Below are 20,375 nucleotides of genomic sequence, written 5' to 3' on the forward strand. Positions count from 1 at the left end.
GTAACCCTAGTAGCGCTCTAGAAATGTTAAGTAGTAGTAGTAGCTAGTGGTTGGATGTAGGGTTCATGATTGCAAGTTTTGCAAGGAAGCCCCGGTCTAGGACTGTTGCTGCAGTGATCAGGGTAGGTACTTTGAGAGGGGGAGGTGTTATGAATGAAGGCTTATGATTCCAGTTGAGCAGGAAGTACAAAGGCTGGTGGAAACTTTGGGGTAAACAAAGTCTTCCTTATTATGAAACTGGGTCTAGATACAGTGAATTCATACCATGGACAATTCCCAGAAATGGTCCCTTGTCATGAATAGAAAGTATGTCCTGTGTCTCTGTACTAGAAAAGCCGTGACCAGCAGAATCTACATCTGAGTGCAGTGCAGGGGCGTAGCCAGACTTCGGCGGGAGGGGGGTCCATAGCCTGAGGTGGGGGGGGCACATTTTAGCCCCCCGGCGCCGTCGACCCCCTCCAGACTTTGGCGGGAGGGGGGTCCATAGCCCGAGGTGGGGGGGCACATTTTAGCCCCTCCGGCGCTGCCAACCCTCCCACACTTTTGACCCCCCCCCCGTCTCTTTCGACCCCCCCCTCCCGCCGCCGCCAACTCTCCCCCACCACCGCCAAGTACTTTTAATGGCAGGAGTCCCCAACCCCCGCCAGCCGAAGTCCCCTTCAGTGCCGGTCTCCGAGTCCGGCACATTCACTGATCTGGATTCTGTTTCTGTGAGTCCTGACGTCCTGCACGTTCCTAGGTGCAGGACGTCAGGACTCACAGAAACAGAATCCAGATCAGAAATGCGCCGGAGACCGGCGCTGAAGAGGACTTCAGCTGGCGGGGGTTGGGGACCCCCACCAGCAAAGGTACCTGACGGCAGCGGCGGGGGAGGGTTAGCGGCGATGGGAGGGGAGGTCGAATGTGGCGGGCGAGGGTTGGCAGCGGGGGGGGGGGGATGAAAGCAGGGGGACCAGGGCTAAATCTGGGGGGGGCCCATGGCCCCGTGGCCCCACTTAGCTATGCCCCTGGTGCAGTGTAACAAAAGAACTCAAGGGTCCTTTTACTAAGCCGCAGTAAGGAGTGGTCTGCGGTAGCATTGGTGTGTGTCTTGGGCGCGCGCCGGGCCAGTTTTTACCGCATCTACAAAAAATGGATTTTTAAAAATGGGACAGGAAAAGGGCCTGTGGTAAAAATGAAACCAGTGCGCGCCCAAAACCGGCCTGAGCCCTTAACACCACCCATCGATCTAGCGGTAAAGCCTCACACGCGCTGACTGGTTAGCGCGTGCCGAGTGCCGATTCCAGTGTGTGTAGGTGGAAATAAATAAATAATTCATCCACGCTTTATGGGCGCGTGCCAAATCTGAAATTACCGCCAGGAGGGTGTGCTGGCCTGGCGGTAGTCTCATTTTGGCCGTGCGCTGCACGCGCGTAGAGTCTAACATGGCTTAGTAAAAGGGCCCCCATTAACTAAAAGGCAAACTAAAATATTTAAAATATCAGTGCTTAATTACATGGTCTTTCTGGCCTTCATTCCTAAAGAGCCATCAGACACATGCAAGATCTTTCACCTGTAGGCTCAGGTTGGTAGTCTCTTAAAATCATTGCTATTTGAAAGCTGTTTGGTTACTTATGTAAAATGAGTTGGTGGCCTCTTGGTCCACATCACAAAAATCTCAACCTCCACCTCCACCACAGTTTGGCATGAATTGACATTACTGTTGACCAGGGTCGCAGCCAGACCTCCGTGGGAGGGGGGTCCAGAGCCCGAGGTGAGGGGGCACATTTTAGCCCCCCCAGCACCGCTGACCCCCCCCCCCCGGCACTTTCGACCCCCCCCCCCACCTCTGCCACCGCCGCCCCACTCACAGAAACAGATCAGCGAACACACCGGTCTCCGGCGCTGAAGATGACTTTGGCTGGCGGGGGTTGGGGAACCCCACCAGCAAAGGTACGTGGCGGGGGGGGGGGGGGGGGTCAAAAGTAGAGGGAGCCAGGGCTAAATCTGTGGGGGCCCATGGCCCCGTGGCCCCACCTAGCTACATCCCTGCTGTTGACAGCCTTAGTAGAGAGGTCAGTGATTGCACAGCTATGGAGACTGAATTACTGTCTACCTCTATCTTCATTGCAGGTTTGAGGTTCATTGACAAAGCAAGGTTAGGAAAGTTGTACTGCTACTGCTTGTGCTGTGCTTGAAATATATTTTGGTTTCCAGCCCTGTAAATTTGACACCATTAGCCAATTCTAAATCTTGGAAGAAAAAAAATACCTCACCAAACAGAAGTGAACTAACAATTACCTCAAAATGCATTAGAAGTTAGTAGTTCTGTCAGAAAGCAGCACGCTTTACACTAAGAACTGAGGGGTCCTTTTACTAAGCTGCGTAAGAGACTACGCACGCCCAACGCGCGCGCCAATTCTGAATTACTGCTCTGCTACCGCGTGTGCCAGGCGATGATTTCATTTTTGGCGTGTGTCCACTAATTTGTATTTTCTGGTGCATGGTGCTACCAGGCGGTAAAAGGCGGTTAACCCATGAGACCTTACCAGTAAGTCAGTGGCTGACGGTAAGGTCTCAGACTCAAAATAGACATGTGTCCATTTTCATTTTGCCGCATGTCCATTTTCAGTCAAAATTTAAAAAAAAAAAGGCATTTTTACAGGTGCGCTGAAAAATGGATCTGTGCGTGTCTAAAACACGCGCTTACGCTAATGCAGGCCATTTTTCAGTGCACCTTTAGTAAAAGGACCCCTGAGTGAGCAAGTGCACAACTATCGTGTCAGTGATTGAAAACACGAAACCCATAGTACAGTAAAATGGTCCCCACGCTAACGAAAAAGATTTGGTTGGACACATCTTGCATACAAGCAGCTCTGAAAGGTGACACCTCCAGAATGATCATTCAGCAGCAGTAGGAAGGATCAGAATATACCAGGCTTCACAGGGCAAATCTCTCTTATCTGCACCCTTCTCCTCCACCGCTAACTCCAGACTCCGTTCCTTTTATCTTGCTGCACCATATGCCTGGAATAGACTTCCTGAGCCGGTACGTCAAGCCGGTACGTCTTCAAATCTAAGCTAAAAGCCCACCTTTTTGATGCTGCTTTTAACTCCTAACCCTTATTCCCTTGTTCAGAACCCTTATTTTATCATCCTCACTTTAATATTCCCTTATCTCTTGTTTGTCCTGTTTGTCTGGCCTAATTAGATTGTAAGCTCTGTCGAGCAGGGACTGTCTCTTCATGTTCAAGTGTACAGCGCTGCGTACGTCTAGTAGTGCTTTAGAAATGATAAGTAGTAGTAGTAGGGCACCCCAGAAGTTATCTACTGCTATGCAAATAGGCTCTATCACACGGCGAAACCGAAACAGGGTTTTATTTTTTAACGATGAAAGTCCACGTTCATCGTTATAGCAGCACCAGCTGCAGGGTTCTTCCTTAGAAGAGCACACTGCTTCATTCGTAGCTTTGGTGGGTTTTTTCTTTGTATTTTTATTTCTAGGTCTCCTGCCTATTTTTTTTTTTGTTTAAATCAGGACTTCAATATCTTTTTCTCCAGGATGAATAAAAAAAAAAAAAAATGCCACCGGCTGAGCTGATAATTTGCATAACTCCCAGATTTTGCAGAAATGAGGCCAGCGAGTTTACAGAAAGAATGCGGGATGTGTTTTAATTAATAGGGTCTATCCATTTGGAGCCTATGGAGACTGCTAAGGCTCCTTTGATCACGTGCACTTTGAGAAAATCTTTACTTGTTCCTGTTCAAGCAGCTCCTTGTTCAATGGAAGGAATTTGCTCTATTTTCTATAAATTGTAGTCTTCCAAGTGGCATATCAATTGTTAGCAGTAGATACAGTATGAAAGACTCGTGTAGCACTCCCCAGGCTTCAGCATCAAGCTGTCTCCTCAGTTTAACTAGCAGTAAACCATGTGTGGTCATCACAACAAGTTGCCATATACAGAAAGCAACACTTTGTCAGGTTGATAGCATGGTTTAAAAAATGAAATTGCTGATCCTACTATTAGTAATCTTTGACCTATCATTAAAATCATCCATGGTACCTGAAGGTTGGAAAGAGACCAAGGTAATGCCGATTTTTAAAAGGGTACCAGGGGTAATAAGGAAACTACAGACTAGTAAGCCTGATGTCAGTGTCGGGCAAAATGATAGAAACTATTATAAAGAGCAAAATTACTGAACACGTGGAGGGGCATTTTCGATATGACGTCCAAGTCCAACTTCCAAAATCTACATAGGAAAGAAGGTCATTTTCAAAAAAGAAAAACGTCTATCTTTTGTTTCGAAAATGATTTGGACGTTTTTTTTTTTTTTGGGGGGGGGGGGGGGGGGGGGAACATCCAAGTTTCAAAACACAGAAAATCAAGCCATTGGGATGTAGGAGGAGCCAGCATTTTTAGTAGACTGGTCCCCCTGACATCCCAAGACAGCAATAGGGCACCCTAGGGGACACTGCAATGGACTTAATAAAAAGCTCCCAGGTACACATCTCACCAAGCTCCCTTACCTTGTCTGCTGAGCCCCCCAAATCCCACTATCCCTAACTGTACATCACTACCATAGCCCTTATGGGTGAAGGGGGCATCTATATGTGGGTACAGTGGGTTTCTAGTGAGTTTTGGAGAGCTCACAGTTTCCTCCACAAGTGTAATAGGAAGGGGGAGGTAGGAGCCTGGGTCTACTTGTCTGCAGTGCACTGCACCCATCACTAGACTACTCCAGGGACCTGCAGGTTGTTCTAATGGACCTGAGTATAACATCTGAGGCTGGCACAGAGGCTGGCAAGTAGTGTTTTTCATCACATATTTTGGGGGTGGGAGGGGATTAGTGACCACTGGGGGAATAAGGGGAGATCACCCCTGATTCCCTCCAGTGGTTATTTAGGGCACTTTTTTGTGCCTTATCTCTCTATATAAAAGGCAAAACCAACGTTCTATGAAGCCTCCAGCCGGAAGTGTGAAGGGGGCGAGATATCCGGTTTCCCTATGAGTGTCTGCCCCGCCTTCTCTGTAACACAGTCAGTGAAGGAAAACAGCAGAGCACGAAATCAAATAGCTGGCTCTGTAACAGTGAAGGACTCGGAGGGGGGAGAGGGGAGAGAGGCCAGAGGGCAGGGACACACACACTCCCACATGCACACAGAAGAAAACATTGCTAGCCCCCGTTTCATTTGCATCAGAAACGGGGCTTTTTTACTAGTTCGTTATAAAAACAGGTCTAGCTCAAAATGTCTAAGTTTTAGTCCTAGAGGTTTTTGTTTTGTTCCATTATGGCTGAAAAGTGTCTAAGTCTTAGGAACGCCCAAGCCCCGCCCTGAACACGCCCCTGAAACGCCCCCTTGGATGTACTTCTGATGGACTTCATAGAAAAACGGCTAAAAATAGGTTTCAAAAAATACTGATTTGGACGTTTTTGTGAGAAAAACGTCCAAATGCTGCTTTATGTCACTTTTTAGACGTTTTTCTCTTTTGAAAATGAGCCCGATAGACAAACTACTATTACTACTAATAACATTTGTATAGCGCTACCAGGCGTACGCAGCGCTGAACATGAGACACACAGAGACAGTCCCTGCTCAAAGAGCTTACAATCTAGGTAAAAACAGAGAGACAAGACATTTACGGGCAAGGGAATTACTGGTAAAGAGGAACAGGAGAGAAGGAGGGCAAATGAGTAGGGTTAGGAGCCAAAGACAGTAGTGAAAAGGTGGGTTTTCAGCATAGATTTAACAACAGGTAGAGATGGAGCTAGACGTATGGGATCAGGAAGTCGGTTCCAGGCATAAGGTGCCGCAAGACAAAAGGAACGAAGTCTGGAGTTAGCGGTGGAGGAGGAGGGGGACGATAAGAGAGATTTGTTCAGAGAGCGGAGTTCACGGGGAGAAATGTAGGGAGAAATGAGAGATGAGAGGTTTGATAGGACAGAGTCAACATAGATTCAGCCAAAGGAAGTCTTGCCTCGCCAATTTGGTGCAGTTTTTGAAGGCCTGAATAAACATATGGATAAAGGGGAGCCAGTTGGTGTAACATACGTAGATTTTTAGAAGACTTTGACAAAGGCCCTTACGAGAGACTTCTAAGGAAATAAAAAGGCCATGGGATAGGAGAGCTTGCAGGAAGAACTTATAAGACAAGAGGACTGAGCATCCAAAATGGCAGATGCAATTTTATGTAGACAAGTGCAAAAAAAAAAAAATGCAGTGATGCATGTTGGGAAGAATAACCCAAAGTACAGCTTTGTGATGCTAGGTTCCACATTAGGAGCACCACCCTGAAAAAAGATCTGAATGTCATGGTACACAATATGTTGAAATCTTCTGCACAGTGGTAGTCAAAAAAGCAGACAGAATGTTAGGAATTATTAGGAAAGCCAACAGAGAATAAAACAAAGAATATCATAAAGCCTCTGAATTGCTCTTTGATGTGACCGCACCTTGGGTATTGTGTTGCCACATCTCAAGACAGATATAGTAGAATTAGAAAAATACAGGAAAGGGTGACCAAGGGGATGGAACAATTGTCATATGAGGATAGGCTAAAGAGGTTAGGGCTCTCTACCTTGGAGAAGACACATCTGGGGGGGGGGGGGGGGGGGGAATGATAGAGATCTACAAAATACTGAGTGGAATGGAATGGAATTTATAAAACACCTGACAAATCAAGGAAAGCTTCCCTATGAAACAAGGCCTCTTTTTTTGCCGAAAATGGACGTGTGGCAAAATAAAAATCAGTGTGCGTCCATTTTGGGCCCAAGACCTTACCACCGCCCATTGGTTTATCGGTAAGGCCTCACACGTTAACCGGGTGGTAATCGTCAGCACGTGTACACTGCCAGTTACTGCGAGCTTAGCGCCATGTGGTAGAAAAGAGAAATTATTTTCTGCTGTGCAGTTTGGATGCACATCAAAATTAGAATTACCTCCCGGGGCATGCGGTAGCTGGGCAGTAGTTCTAATGCGATGCTCATTGTACACGCTTAGGCGCCTACGCATCTTAGTAAAAAGGGCCCCTTAATGAAGAAAGAAATGTTTATTGCCACAAAAATTAACCTTTTTGTGGCAATAAATATTTCTTTCTTTATTAATCTCTGGAGTCCTGTTTGGATTGGTTACCTAATGTCCCTTCCCTACTTCTTAGAGTTGAATGTATAAATATGAGTCAATTGTTTAATCTATCAAAAAGTACAAAGACTAGGGGACACACCATAAAGTTACACAGTAATACTTTCAAAACAAATAAAGGAAAATATTTTTCACTCAATGCATAGTTAAGCTCTGGAACTCGTTGCTGGAGGATATGGGTAAAAGCAGTTAATGTAGCTAGGTTTTAAAAAGTTCAGACAAATTCCTGGAGGTAAAGACCATAAACCATTATTAAGGTAGACCCAGAGAAAGCCACCGAGTATTCCTGGGGATAGGTAGCATGGAATCTTTCTAGTTGTTGGGCAGATGAAGAAGACGACAACAACTGAACCCTGCAGCCAAAGGATTGAGATTTGGGAGCCAGCATCCTAGGAAGAAAAGCCCAGAGAGACTGAACTGAAATGGGCTTCCAGAGGTGGCTGATGGGCCACTTATCTGAATTGCTGAACAATGCAACATGGCAGAGGGGAGGGCCAGCAAAGTGCGCTATAAACAGCAGAAAAAACGAAGCTGGTAATACGTCTCTAGAGATAATTGGTGATGAAATCATGAGTATTTTGTCCATTTCTGAAGGCCATTATCTTTGGAAGGCTATGGACAGAAGAAAGGTAGTCAGGAGGACAGCCATCAACATGATCCTGAAGTCTGTATTGCAAGTCCTATGAGAAGACTCAGGAGCCCTTTTACTAAGGTGTGCTGAAAAATGGCCTACGCTAGTGTAGACACATGTATTGGACGCACGCAGGTGCATTTTGGGCCTAAGACCTTACCGCCACCCATTGACTTAGCGATAAGGTCTCGCTCGTTAACCGGGTGGTAATCGTCAGCGTGCGTACACTGCCGATTACCGTCCGGTTAGCACCATGTGGTAGCAAATAGAAATTATTTTCTGCCGCATGTTGTGGATGCGCATAGAAATAAGAATTACAGCCCGGGACATGCGGTAGTTCTAATTTGACACGTGTTGTACGCAATTAGGCGCCTACGCATCTTAGTAAAAAGGGCCCCTCGGGGAACTAAATATGTAAAACTCTCGAGGAAAGGAGGTGGAGGATATGATAGAGACATTCCAGTACTTACAAGGCAGAAGTGGTAAGCATTTTTCAAAGAACAGGTACTTCCTAAATAAGGGACCGTCATGATATAGAACTTGGGGGGGGGGGGGGGTAGATTCAAAACCAAAATGAGAAAGTAAGTCTTCCTAGGAGTGGAGGAGTAGCCTAGTGGTTAGTGCAGTGGACTTTGATCCTGGGGAACTGGGTTCAATTCCCACTGCAGCTCCTTGTGACTCTGGGCAAAGTCACTTAACCCTCCATTGCCCCTGGTACAAAATAACTACTACTACTACTACTATTTAGCATTTCTATAGCGCTACAAGGCATACGCAGTGCTGCACAAACATAGAAGAAAGACAGTCCCTGCTCAAAGAGCTTACAATCTAATAGACCTGATAAGTACCTGAATATATGTAAACCGCTTTGAATGTAGTTGCAAAAGAAAAAAAAAACTCAGAAAGGTGGTATATCAAGTCCCATTTCCCTTCCCTTCCTGAAACATGGAACAGATAACAAAGAGAAAAATTGTATTGGAAATCAAGAATGCAGGGGACATGATGCAGGGGGGATGTTTGGCAGTATGGAGTCTAGCTGAACTGTGATGGGCAGTGACCCAGGGCACAAAGTCCCTTCAGGTAGAAAAATAAGTGAAATCAAAGGATACACAAGCAGCGGGTGAAAAGATTTTGGCTTTAGCTCATGACTTTTTAGCTTCAGCTCAAGGCAAGTTAAGCTCAGGTATTTTTGTGTCCCCAGAGGTCTTACAATGTAAGTTTTTACCTGTAGTAATGGAGGGTTAGCGACTCGACTAAGATCATGAGAAACTGCAGTGGGATTTGACTTGGGCTTTCCTGGTTCTCAGTCTGCTGTGCTCACTCTTAGGCTCTACTTCTCCAGCCGTAACATAACTGGTAGTGGTGCATGCCCTTCGTGTCATTGAACCAGTCAGGTAGGAGAGAGAGAAAGGGAACAAGGAATCAGAGGAGAAAAGGAGAGTAGCAATCAAGGTGAGGGTAGGCGTTGGCCAGTGGCGTTCCTAGGGGGGCGGACACCCAGGGCGGCGCCCTCCTGATGCAGCGTGGACCCCCCCTCTGGCGAAAGACCCCCCCCCGGGTGCATGCCGCTGGGGGGGGGGGGTGCCGCAGCGCGCCCCTGCTGCGAGTTTACTAACTTTGCTCGTTCGCTGCAGCTCCCTCTGCCCTGGAACAGGAAGTAACCTGTTCCGGGGCAGAGGGATCTGCAGCGAACGAGAGAAGTTAGCGAACTCTTGCAGCAGGCTCGCGCCGCGGCACCCCCGAGCGGCATGCACCCGGGGCGGATCACCCCCACCGCCCCACCCCCCTTGGTACGCCACTGGCGTTGGCGACTCGCAAATAAGCTTGTCTGCCTTGAGAGCTAACATACTTAGCTGGAGCTCTGGGGTAAAGCCTAAGAATATGTGTCACTTGAGTAGGGGGGGGGGGGAGGAATGGGTCTTGTAGTTATAATTTGCCGTCATAGAAATCCTACAGTGAAAAAGTTATCCATAAACCCATACTTAGAATACTTACCCCCCCCCCCCCCCCGACATTCAGTTCTATTTAATCAGCCAGAACAGCTATCTGCCTATATTCAGTGGGGAATAACCAGCTGCCCCCCACTGAATATCCCCAGTTAGCAGTTAGTTGGTTACAGGGCCATAGCCAGACCTCGGCGGGAGAGGGGGCCAGAGCCCAAGGTGGGGGGGCACTGTTTAGCTGCCGACCCCCGCCGCCACTTTGGACCCCCCCTGCCACTGCAACCGCAACCCCCCCTGCCGCCACTGCAAAAACCCTCCCCCGTCGCCGCCAGGTACCTTGTTTGCTGGTGGGGGTCCCCAACCCCCGCCAGCCGGAGTCTTTTTCAGCACCAGTTGACTCTAGCGCCTTCGCTGTGTGATCATCTGTTTCGAACTCCTGACGTCCTGCACCGTGCACGTCCTGTATGTAGCCCCGTGCAGGACGTAAGGCGTCAGAAACAGATTATCACACAACGAAGGCGCCGGAGTTGACCGGCGCTGAAGATGACTCTGGCTGGTGGGGTTGGGGATCCCCGCCAGCAAACAAGGTACCTGATGTGGCGGGGGGCGGGCGGGGGAGGTCAAATGTAGAGGGGGCCAGGGCTTAATCTGTGGGGCCCCATGCCCCCGTGGTCCCACGTAGCTAAGCCCCTGGTTGGTTATATCCCGTGATATAACCAGCTACCTGTTGATTTGTAAAGCGAGTTTAGCAACCATATTTGGCCGTGTGAAACCATAGAATATCTTTGACCGTTTTCAAGAGAGCCGGCTAAGTCTGAATATCGACTTAGCCAGTTATCTTGAAACAGCCAAAAATAAACCGGATATTCAATTCCGGTCACCAGAAACAGCCTGATATTGACTATCCAGGCGGTCTGAAAATCAGCAAGGGACAGTGGCGTCGCGAGGGCAGCAGACACCCGGGGCGGGTCGCCACTGCGCACCCCCCCCCGGGTGCAGCGCGACACACCCTCCCCCCCTCCATGGCGCAACCCCCCCCTCCCCCCGCGAGAACATACCTGGAAGGCGGTGAGGGGCGGGCGGGAGAGCCAATCTGCCGAGTGCACGCCGCTGGGGGGTGTCGGCGCCTCGCTGGTTCCTTGCTCTCTCTGCCCCGGAACAGGAAGTAACCTGTTCCGGGGCAGAGAGAGCAAGGAACCAGCGAGGCGCCGACACCCCCCAGCGGCGTGCACCCGGGGCGGACTGCCCCATCGCCCCCCCTTCCTACGCCACTGGCAAGGGAACCTGTGCGTATTTCTCCTTCATTGAATGACGGCAGCAGCTCTTTGATGTAATTCCTTGTTCACTCTTTGATGTCACTGGCTATCTCCGTGGATTCCTGCTGTCCTAACATTTGGAACGTGATTGCCATTGAAAAGATCACACAATGTATGTGAACTTCTTTTACTTTGGTGAGGGAATAGGGAAGCATTTTTTTTAATTAGTAGAAGAATTTTATTGAAAAATCAGACACAAATATCCAAGAACAAGCACCAATAAGGTAACAAGAACACTTTACAGTGTCCAATCATTCCAATAAACTGAGAATGACAATTCTTCTGTCTTTTTTTGAAAGTAAGGTCAATATATCATGAAAAAAACCATAAAACTATGAAACAGACCTTAAGAAGATATTACCCACCCCATAAGCCCTCATCTCCCCACCCCGTGGATGATAGAGAAGCGTTTTTTTAAATAGCAAAAACAAAGGGCACACACACAAATACATACGCACTCTGGAATACACATGATTCTCTCTGTTTACCCAATAGAAAAGTATTTTACACTGGAGGAGTAGTGTAATGGTTAGTGCAGCAGGCTTTGATCCTGGCATCATGGGTTTGATTCCCACTGCAGCTCCTTGTAGCCTTGGGCAAGTCACTTAGCCTTCTATTGCCCCAGGTACAAAAAACTTAGGGGCCCTTTTACTAAGCCGCGTGGGTGCCTACGTGCGCCAAATTGGAGTCACCGCCCGGTTACCATGCGGCCCTTGCGGTAATTTCAGTTTTGGCGTGCATCCGCTATGTGCGTCTGAAACATTTTTATTTTCTAGCGCATGTAATGGACGCATGCCAAGTGGCATTTGCGCTTAGGTCAATGGCTGGCGGTAAGGTCTGAGACCCAAAATGGATGTGCGGCAATTTTTGATTTTGCCACACGTCCATTTTCAGCAAAAAAAAATAAGGGCCTTTTTTACAGGCGCGCTAAAAAATGGATGGGCGTGCACCCAAAACCCACGCCTACGTTTCCGCAAGCTATTTTTCAGCATGCCTTGTAAAAGGACCTCTCAGATTGTGAGCCCCTAGGAACAGAGAAAGTACCTGTATATAATGTGTACAGCACTGCGTATGTCTAGTGGCGCTGTAGAAATGATTAGTAGTAGTGCTAATTTAGATGGTTTCAAATTATGCATATATTTTTGTGTGGCTCAGCTAATATAGTAACATAAGTAACATAGTAGATGACGGCAGAAAAAGACCCGCACGGTCCATCCAGTCTGCCCAACAAGACAAAACTCATATGTGTATACCTTACCTTGATTTGTACCATAAGTCTGCCCAGCACTATCCCCGCCTCCCAACCACCAGCCCCGCCTCCCATCACCAGCTCTGGCACAGACCGTATAAGTCTGCCCAGAACTATCCCCGCCTCCCAACCACCGGCTCTGGCACAGACTGTATAAGTCTGCCCAGCACTATTCCCCGCCTCCCCACCACCAGTCCCGCCTCCCACCACTGGCTCTGGCACAGACCGTATAAGTCTGCCCACCACTATCCTCACCTCCCAACCACCAACCCCTCTTCCCCCCACCGGGATTCTATATATCGTGTCGAGATTTGTGTGTGGAAATCGAAGTGTATGCCATAACAATGTGCAAGGCCGATTAATGCCAATAATTGGTTGATCGCAGCCAATTATTGGTGCTGATTGGCACATTAATCAATTAATTTATACGCACAAATTGTCAATGCATACTGATTTGTGTGTGCACATTTATTTACCATATATATATATATATATATATATATATATAATCTGGGGGTATATGTGTAACTGCTATGCCAGTATTAATTTATTTATTTATAAATTTATACCACAGTGTCCAATTGGTCTATGAGGTTTACAAAAACATTAAAAGGAAACGACAGGGAAAAAAAAACAACAGCATTAAAATCATTACATCAATTATAAGTAAGGCTAATCATCAAAAGCCTGTAAAAAAAATAGATATGACTTGAGGCTCATATGAAAAGAAGACAAATTAGGAATTGTTTTTAGCTCTTCAGGAAGCAAATTCCATAACATTGATCCAGCTAAGTGCAAATTCTATTGTGCAAGCAATTGCCGTTATAGAATACCAGTGTAAGTCTGCATTTACACACCTAACTCTAGGGGGTATATATTCATTTGCCGATAATTTTCTTAAGAAACAAATCACATATGCAATTCAGTGCCAGTGTCTGATGGCTTCCTCTGGGGTTCTTTATGTTCAAATGCAGATGGAATAATGACCTGGAAATTTACAATTCATTGTGCCATGGGATGATAATGTCAACATGTGGTCTGCAAGTGAAAGAGGGGCTGTGAAATGTGATGGTAAATAAGGACACTGTAGTTCATAACCTGCGTTCTCTTCTTTCTTTTTTTTTTTTCACAGAACATTATAAAAAAAGTGATTGGACAAAAGTTTGTGTACAAGTTTGTTTCCTTTCCTGAGATTTTAAAAATGGATCCTCACGCCTTAGAGATGAGCAGGGAGAGCCTTCTGCTGCAGGACAGCGACTGTAAGATGTCTTCTGAGGGCAGGGAGCAGTGTAAGCATGCCCTGTCCACTCTTCGAAGTGCCAATCGCAACGAGTACATCCACTCTGGCTTGTATTCGTCCTTCACTATTAATTCTCTGCAGAGTCAGGCAGACGCCTTCAAGTCTATCAAGACAGAAAACCTAGAGGATGAGCCAGAGGAGGAAGAGGAAGAAGAGGAGACGGAAGAGGAACGAGCAGAGGGAAGCATCCCAGCTGAAGAAGTCAGGACTGTTATAAGATTTGTCACCAAGAAAACAGATAAGCGAGGGCTGAGGCCTACAGTGTCCCTGCCTTCCACGTCAGAGTTCTCAGCCGGGTCAACTTTTCTGACGTCATCTGCTTTGACTAAAGTTTCTGCTCTCACATACCCCAGCGGGGGCAGTGTTTCCTCCTCCTCACCGTCCTCTTCATCCCGGCCTTCATCCCTGTCCCCCAACTCCTCCTTTCCTTCCGATCCCAAGAGCCTCTTCCTTGAATACAGCTATCAGGACTCCGATTTGGTAGAGCCATTGAACCTCTCTTCAAGTTCCAAGACCAAATCCCTGTCCCTTCCCCCCAAGACTAAGAAACCCAAATGCCTGGAAATCTCAGCTCCTCCTCTGCTTCTCTCAACCAGTGACATAGGCTCTATCGCTCTCAACAGCCCAGCACTTCCTTCTGGATCCCTGACCCCAGCTTTCTTCACCGCACAGGTAGGAGGATCCCTGACTTGTAAATACATCTTTTTTAATTTTAGAGCTCCACATGAATATTAATCACAGTAAAACAAGAGAAAGTGCTGAGACTATGTAATAATAATAAGCAATAAATTATTTTGGGGATATTTGGCTTACCTGCCCTAATGATGCCCAGTGGAGTGCAGAGCGTCATTAGGTCTCAGGTGCAGTAAATCGTCGTTCCGAAGAGCTAATGATCTAAGTGGGTCCCTGAAACAAAGGGAATTAATGGTGTGCTTTTGTTAATGAAAACGAAAGAAAAATTAATCTAATTTGTTTCTTTCTTTACTTGGATTTCTTAATTTTCAGAATGGCAGGCATATCCTAAGCAGGGCTTTTTTTGAGGGGGTACTTGGGGTACTGAGTACCGGCACCTTTTCCATTGTCTGCTAAATTTGACCCATGGACCCCAAGTTTTAATGAAAGAGCTCAGGCTCTACACACCAATTCTGCCTTGTCACAGATTCTGTGACTGGTTGCAGGGGGCCTGGCTATTGCGGGGTGGGTCCCTCAGTGATCACCCCACCCCTGAAGTGTAGCCTGGCTTTTGAGTACGGGCACCTTTTTTGCTAGAAAAAAACACACTGCTCTTTAGGATTAAAGAATCTTGCTATTCTTTGGGGTTCTACCTGGAATGTTGCTACTCTGAGATTCTGTATGGAATCTTGTCACTCTTTAGGATTCCAGAATCTTGCTATTCTTTGGGGTTCTATATGGAATGTTGCTACTCTTTGAAATTCTGCATGGAATCTTGTCACTCTTCAGCAGGGCTTTTTTTGAGGGGGTACTTGGGGGTACTGAGTACCGGCACCTTTTCCATTGTCTGCTAAATTTGATCCATAGACCCCAAGTTTTAATGAAAGAGCTCAGGCTCTACACACCAATTCTGCCTTATCATAGGTTCTGTTACTGGTTGCAGGGGGCCTGGCTATTGTGGGGTGGGTCCCTCAGTGATCACTCGCACCCCTGAAGGGTGGCCTAGCATTTGAGTACCGGCACCTTTTTCGCTAGAAAATATGCACTGATTTTGTAAAGAATCTATGAAAAACATACTAACATTTGAACTTCCATAAACCATTTCCCGCCTGTTTGCTTTCTCTGCATGAAACCTGCGTCAGTAAAATTTTTCCAGGCATCCTCTCTATCCCCCCCCCCACCCCCCCATTAAAATGATCTGATCCCCAGACTGGAGACGGAGCCAGCTCCATCACTCCTGCCCTATTAGTTCCATACTTGTGTTCTTGGTCATCAGATTCTTTATGGTATCAAACATATAAACGGCAAGTGATCGTACTCACTCGCAAATGCGCAGTAGAGACTTCCCTGTCTGTCCCGCCCCCGCGTCAATACGTGATGATGGGAGGGGCGGGACAGACAGGGAAACTGCGCCGCCGATGTTGCTACCCCTACCCCCCCCCCCCACTCGGAGTCGCCGCCGCCGCCACCCCTCCACCCGGCCCGGGCCCTTTCTTCCCTTCTGAACTTACACATCCATTCGCCGAACGCAGCAACGCACATCAGCTGAGCTGCCCCTTCCTTCTCTGCCTGTGTCCCGCCCTTGCTGACGTTACGTCACAGGAGGGCGGGGCCACAGGCAGAGAAGGAAGGGCCCAAGGCAGCTCAGCTGATGTGCCTTGCCGTGTTCGGCAAATGGATGTGTAAGTTCAGAAGCGAAGAGAGGGCCCGGGCCGGGTGGAGGGGTGGCAGCGGTGGCGGCGACTCCGAGGGGGGGGGAGCGGTGGCGACCTCGCGGGGGGGGGGGGGAAGGAAAACTCCAATACCAGCCCATTTTTATGGGCTCAGCGGCTAGTCTTACTATATTATATGATAGAGCTCATTAAGTTATCACCACGAAATGCCACCTCATCATCTAGAGAATATCTCATATTAAATTTCCCAGTGGAGCGTGTTTCCCTACTCCTCCCCCTGCCTCGGAATCAGCTGTCACCCCCGCCTTACGGCCCCCTGGACCCACCTTCCGCGACCCTGTCGACCCCCCCTTCCTGCAGAAAGTTCCCCCCCTCGATATACTTGTGCTGACGGGGGACCCAAACCCCCGACTGCCAGCTGCCAGTGAAAATCTGCTATTTAAAATGCATGTGGGGGAGTGGGATGTTTGAGAGATCACATGGCATGCAGGTGAGAGAGGGAGATACCAAACCGCTTGTGGGACAGGGCGGAGTTCTTGAGCCCAGGCCCACCCAAAATTGGGTCTGGCTAAGCCCCTGCTACATGCCTTGAACAGTTTTGCTAAATAATTAAACTGGTCCAGGGCATGCATTTGTTTCTGTGAATCAGTGTACTCTCACTAGAAGACTTCAAATCATTTTGGACCCGGTCTATCCTAAGATCATCCAGTTGTTATCGCTTCGGACCTTCCCCACGATCTGAGAAACCCCAAAGAAATTAAGTCTGACAGAATTCTCTCAGATCTGGTTCATGCCCTAGGCCAGGGGTGTCCAACCTCGGCCCTCGCCAGGCCAGGTTTTCAGGATTTCTCTAATGAATATGCATGAGATCTATTTGCATACAATGGAGGCAGTGCATGCAAATTGATCTCATGCATATTCATTTGGGGAAATCCTGAAAACCTAACTGGATTGTGGCCCTCGAGGACTGAGGTTGGACAACCCTGTCCTAGGCGAACCTTCAACCCTACACCTTCAACCTTCAACCCTACACCCCACCCCACCCCACCCCACCCCCCGGTAATTAAACTCAACAATTATGATCATCCTATATAATAATTCTCACCTCCAACGTTCTAATGTGCCTGGGGACCGTGGATCCCTCGGAGGTGGTCTGCTAAGCAGGTACGCACTGACGTCAGTGACAGCTGATTCCGAGGCAAGGGGAGGAGTAGGGAAACATGTGGAGCATGTTTCCCTACTCCTCCCCCTGCCTCGGAATCAGCTGTCACCCCCGCGTTACGGCCCCCTGGACCCCCCTTCCGCGACCCTGTCAACCCCCCCCTTCCCGCAGAAAACCACCCCCCACCGCCGTTCTCGACTACCTGTGCTGACGGGGGACCCAAACCCCCGACAGCCGAAGTCCTGTTCTGCCCTTCGCGGCGTTGGTTCCTCAATGATCTTCTCTTCATGTTTCTGTGCAAGAAACTTGAAGAGAAGATCATTGAGGAACCAAATCCTGAAAACCTGGCCTGGCGAGGGCCGAGGTTGGACACCCCTGGCCTAGGGCATGAACCAGATCTGAGAGAATTCTGTCAGACTTAATTTCTTTGGGGTTTCTCAGATCGTGGGGAAGGTCCGAAGCGATAACAACTGGATGATCTTAGGATAGACCGGGTCCAAAATGATTTGAAGTCTTCTAGTGAGAGTACACTGATTCACAGAAACAAATGCATGCCCTGGACCAGTTTAATTATTTAGCAAAACTGTTCAAGGCATGTAGCAGGGGCTTAGCCAGACACCCAATTTTGGGTGGGCCTGGGCTCAAGATGGGTGGGCAGAAGAACTCCGCCCTGTCCCACAAGCGGTTTGGTATCTCCCTCTCTCACCTGCATGCCATGTGATCTCTCAAACATCCCACTCCCCCACATGCATTTTAAATAGCAGATTTTCACTGGCAGCTGCTCATGTTGGCCCCACAGTCCTCTCTGATGCAACTTCCTGTTTCCGCAAAGGTGGAAATACATCCGAGGGAAGGCTGTGGGGTCAGTGCGAGCAGTATGTATCAGTCGCTGCTTGCAGCAAGTGAAGATCTGCTATTTAAAAGGTATGCAGGAAGGACAGTTGGGAGTTTTTGCCTAGTGGGACTTTGGGATCCCTGCCAGCCACACATCATAGAGAAATATCCAGTGTACCTGAATGTAACTCACCTTGAGCTACTACTGAAAAAGGTGTGAGCAAAATCTAAATAAATAAACAGGTGTGCTGCTACTGGATGGGCCTGAGCCCACCCTTGGCTACGCCACTGGCATGTAGATGGGGTCCTAACAACTTCAGTCTGATTTAGGCTATCAAAGCAAGAAAACAAGTATTTGAGTTTGCAGCAAACTGTAACTGCTGCTCAGGGCTCACGCTTTTCCTTCTCCCTGTCCTCTTTCTAATGTTTTAATTTTTAATACTGGATCAACTGTTAACGGTTTATATTTACCCACAAAACCATTCTTTATGAAATGGCTCCTTAATTCCTAGTGCATAGTAGTGCATGATTGCCTGATCGAAACACCAGAGGCTGTTTACCCTGCTTCGTGCCTCAAGGGATAACATTTATTGGCATATCTGTTCCCATATACATGCTGGAGACATGCACTTTGTTTCATGGCTATTGGCTCCTTTAATGGGCAGGATGCTGCTGCTTGTTGGCATGACTGATACGATGAAATATTAACAAGACCTGTCTGTGTAGGATGCAGCCCAACTCCAAATGAACATTTAACGAGCAGCATACTGATGATCAGGGAGTAGGGGGTAGCGGAATGTAGCTGACAGACGCCTTGAGCTATTGATCTGCTGCTAGGTTGGATTGTAGCTTGGTTTGAAACCTCACATATTCAGGCACTAGGTATCTTTTGTTTGCCTCTGAAATACGGCTTGTCTGGATCCAGGAATATCTAAAGAAAAAAGACTTTCTTTTTTTTTTTTTTATGAACAGAGATGCTGAAAAGATAAGTACACAAGCACATTGGTCTGTCCCAGCAGGGTAATACCTAAGGTCCATCAAGCCTAGCATCCTGTTTTCAACAGTGGTCAATCCAGGTCACAAATACCTGGCAATATCCCAAAAAAGTACAAAAGGTGTTATGCTTTTCCCCAAGTCCATTTTAATAATGGTCTATGGACTTTTCCTTTAGGAAGCCGCCCAAAGCTTTTTTTAAACCCCACTAAGCTAACCGCCTTTACCACATTCTCTGGCAATGAATTCCGGAGTTTAATAACACGATTAGGCATCCAAATGGCAGAAGGAATTTAATGTGAACAAGTGCAAAGTGGAGCACCTAGGGAAGAATAATAACCTTAATTAGAGCTTCCACATTGGGAGTCACCACCCATGAAAAGGATCTAGAAGTCATTGCGTGTAACACATTCAAATCTTCTGCACAGTGTGTTCTGGTGGCCAAAAATGCAAACAGAATGTTAGGAAAGGAATAGAGAATAAAACAAATATCATAATGCCTTTGCACCTCAAGTATCATGTATAATTCTAGTCACTGCATCTCAAAAATGATATAGTGGAACTAGAAAAGGTATAGAGAAGGGTGACCAAAATGATAAAGGGGATGGAATGACTCTCCCATGAGGAAAGGCTAAATAGGTTGGAATTTTATTTCAGCTTGGAGAAGAGACAGCTGAGGGAGATGTGACAGAGATCTATAAAATGAGTGTGTGTGTGGGGGGGAATAGGTAAATGTGATCTATTGTTTACCAGTGGCGTACCAAGGGGGGGGAGGGGGTGAGGGCGGTCCACCCCGGGTGCACACCGCTGGGGGGGGGGGGGGGGGGGGGGGGGGGTGCCGTGCGCCAGTCAGCTTAGTTCGTTTCCATGCTCCCTCTGCCCCGGAACAGGAAGTAACCTGTTCTGGGGCAGAGGGAGCAGGACCTGTAGTTCTTTCATTCTGTCCCAAAACTCTCTTCCCTCCTTGTCCTACACATCCCAGATTGTTTGCTTTCTCTTTCTCCTCCTTCCTTTGCACATAGGCCCAGATGCACAAAACTTTAACGACCCTTTAACGAGGAAATTTTGAAACGTAGCATGCATTAAAGGCCATTTCCCGACGACGCTAGCAGCTAACGAAAACTGAATGCAAACGAGAAACTACCATTGAAATGTGGACAATTCGGAATGCACTAACCATACCGACGATTGCAACGAATCATTTTTCGTGAGAAATTTAACGTCAGCTCAGACCTGTCGTTAAAGGCGGAGCTGTCATCTCCCCGCTTCCCCCTGCACCATGAAAATCCAAGCTGGCATGTTTAAAAACAAAAGTGAGAATTCTGCAAAGGGAGGGTGTTTTATACAAGCATGAGCCACTTCCCCCTGCATTAAATAAAAAATGAACACTAAATCGAAAAAGGATCGGGAGGGGGCAAAGGCACTCGTCAGTATGGACGGCCTTGCCCCCCCCCCCCGAGGTCGCCGCTGCTCCCTGCTTCC

General features: G+C 47.7%; 1 protein-coding gene across 3 annotated transcripts in view; it reads left to right on the plus strand.

Moving 5' to 3' along the window:
* The window catches only part of ELK3 (ETS transcription factor ELK3), a 77,553-nt gene that overhangs the window by 46,088 nt on the left and 11,090 nt on the right, over window positions 1-20,375 (plus strand). For all 3 annotated transcript variants that reach the window (XM_030214343.1, XM_030214341.1, XM_030214342.1), the window contains exon 3: window positions 13,392-14,231. In XM_030214343.1, the coding sequence (XP_030070203.1) occupies window positions 13,392-14,231 (840 nt within the window). The remainder of the gene's footprint in view (window positions 1-13,391; window positions 14,232-20,375) is intronic.

Source organism: Microcaecilia unicolor, chromosome 9, assembly GCF_901765095.1.
Source record: "Microcaecilia unicolor chromosome 9, aMicUni1.1, whole genome shotgun sequence".
In the NCBI taxonomy this organism is placed as follows: domain Eukaryota; kingdom Metazoa; phylum Chordata; class Amphibia; order Gymnophiona; family Siphonopidae; genus Microcaecilia; species Microcaecilia unicolor.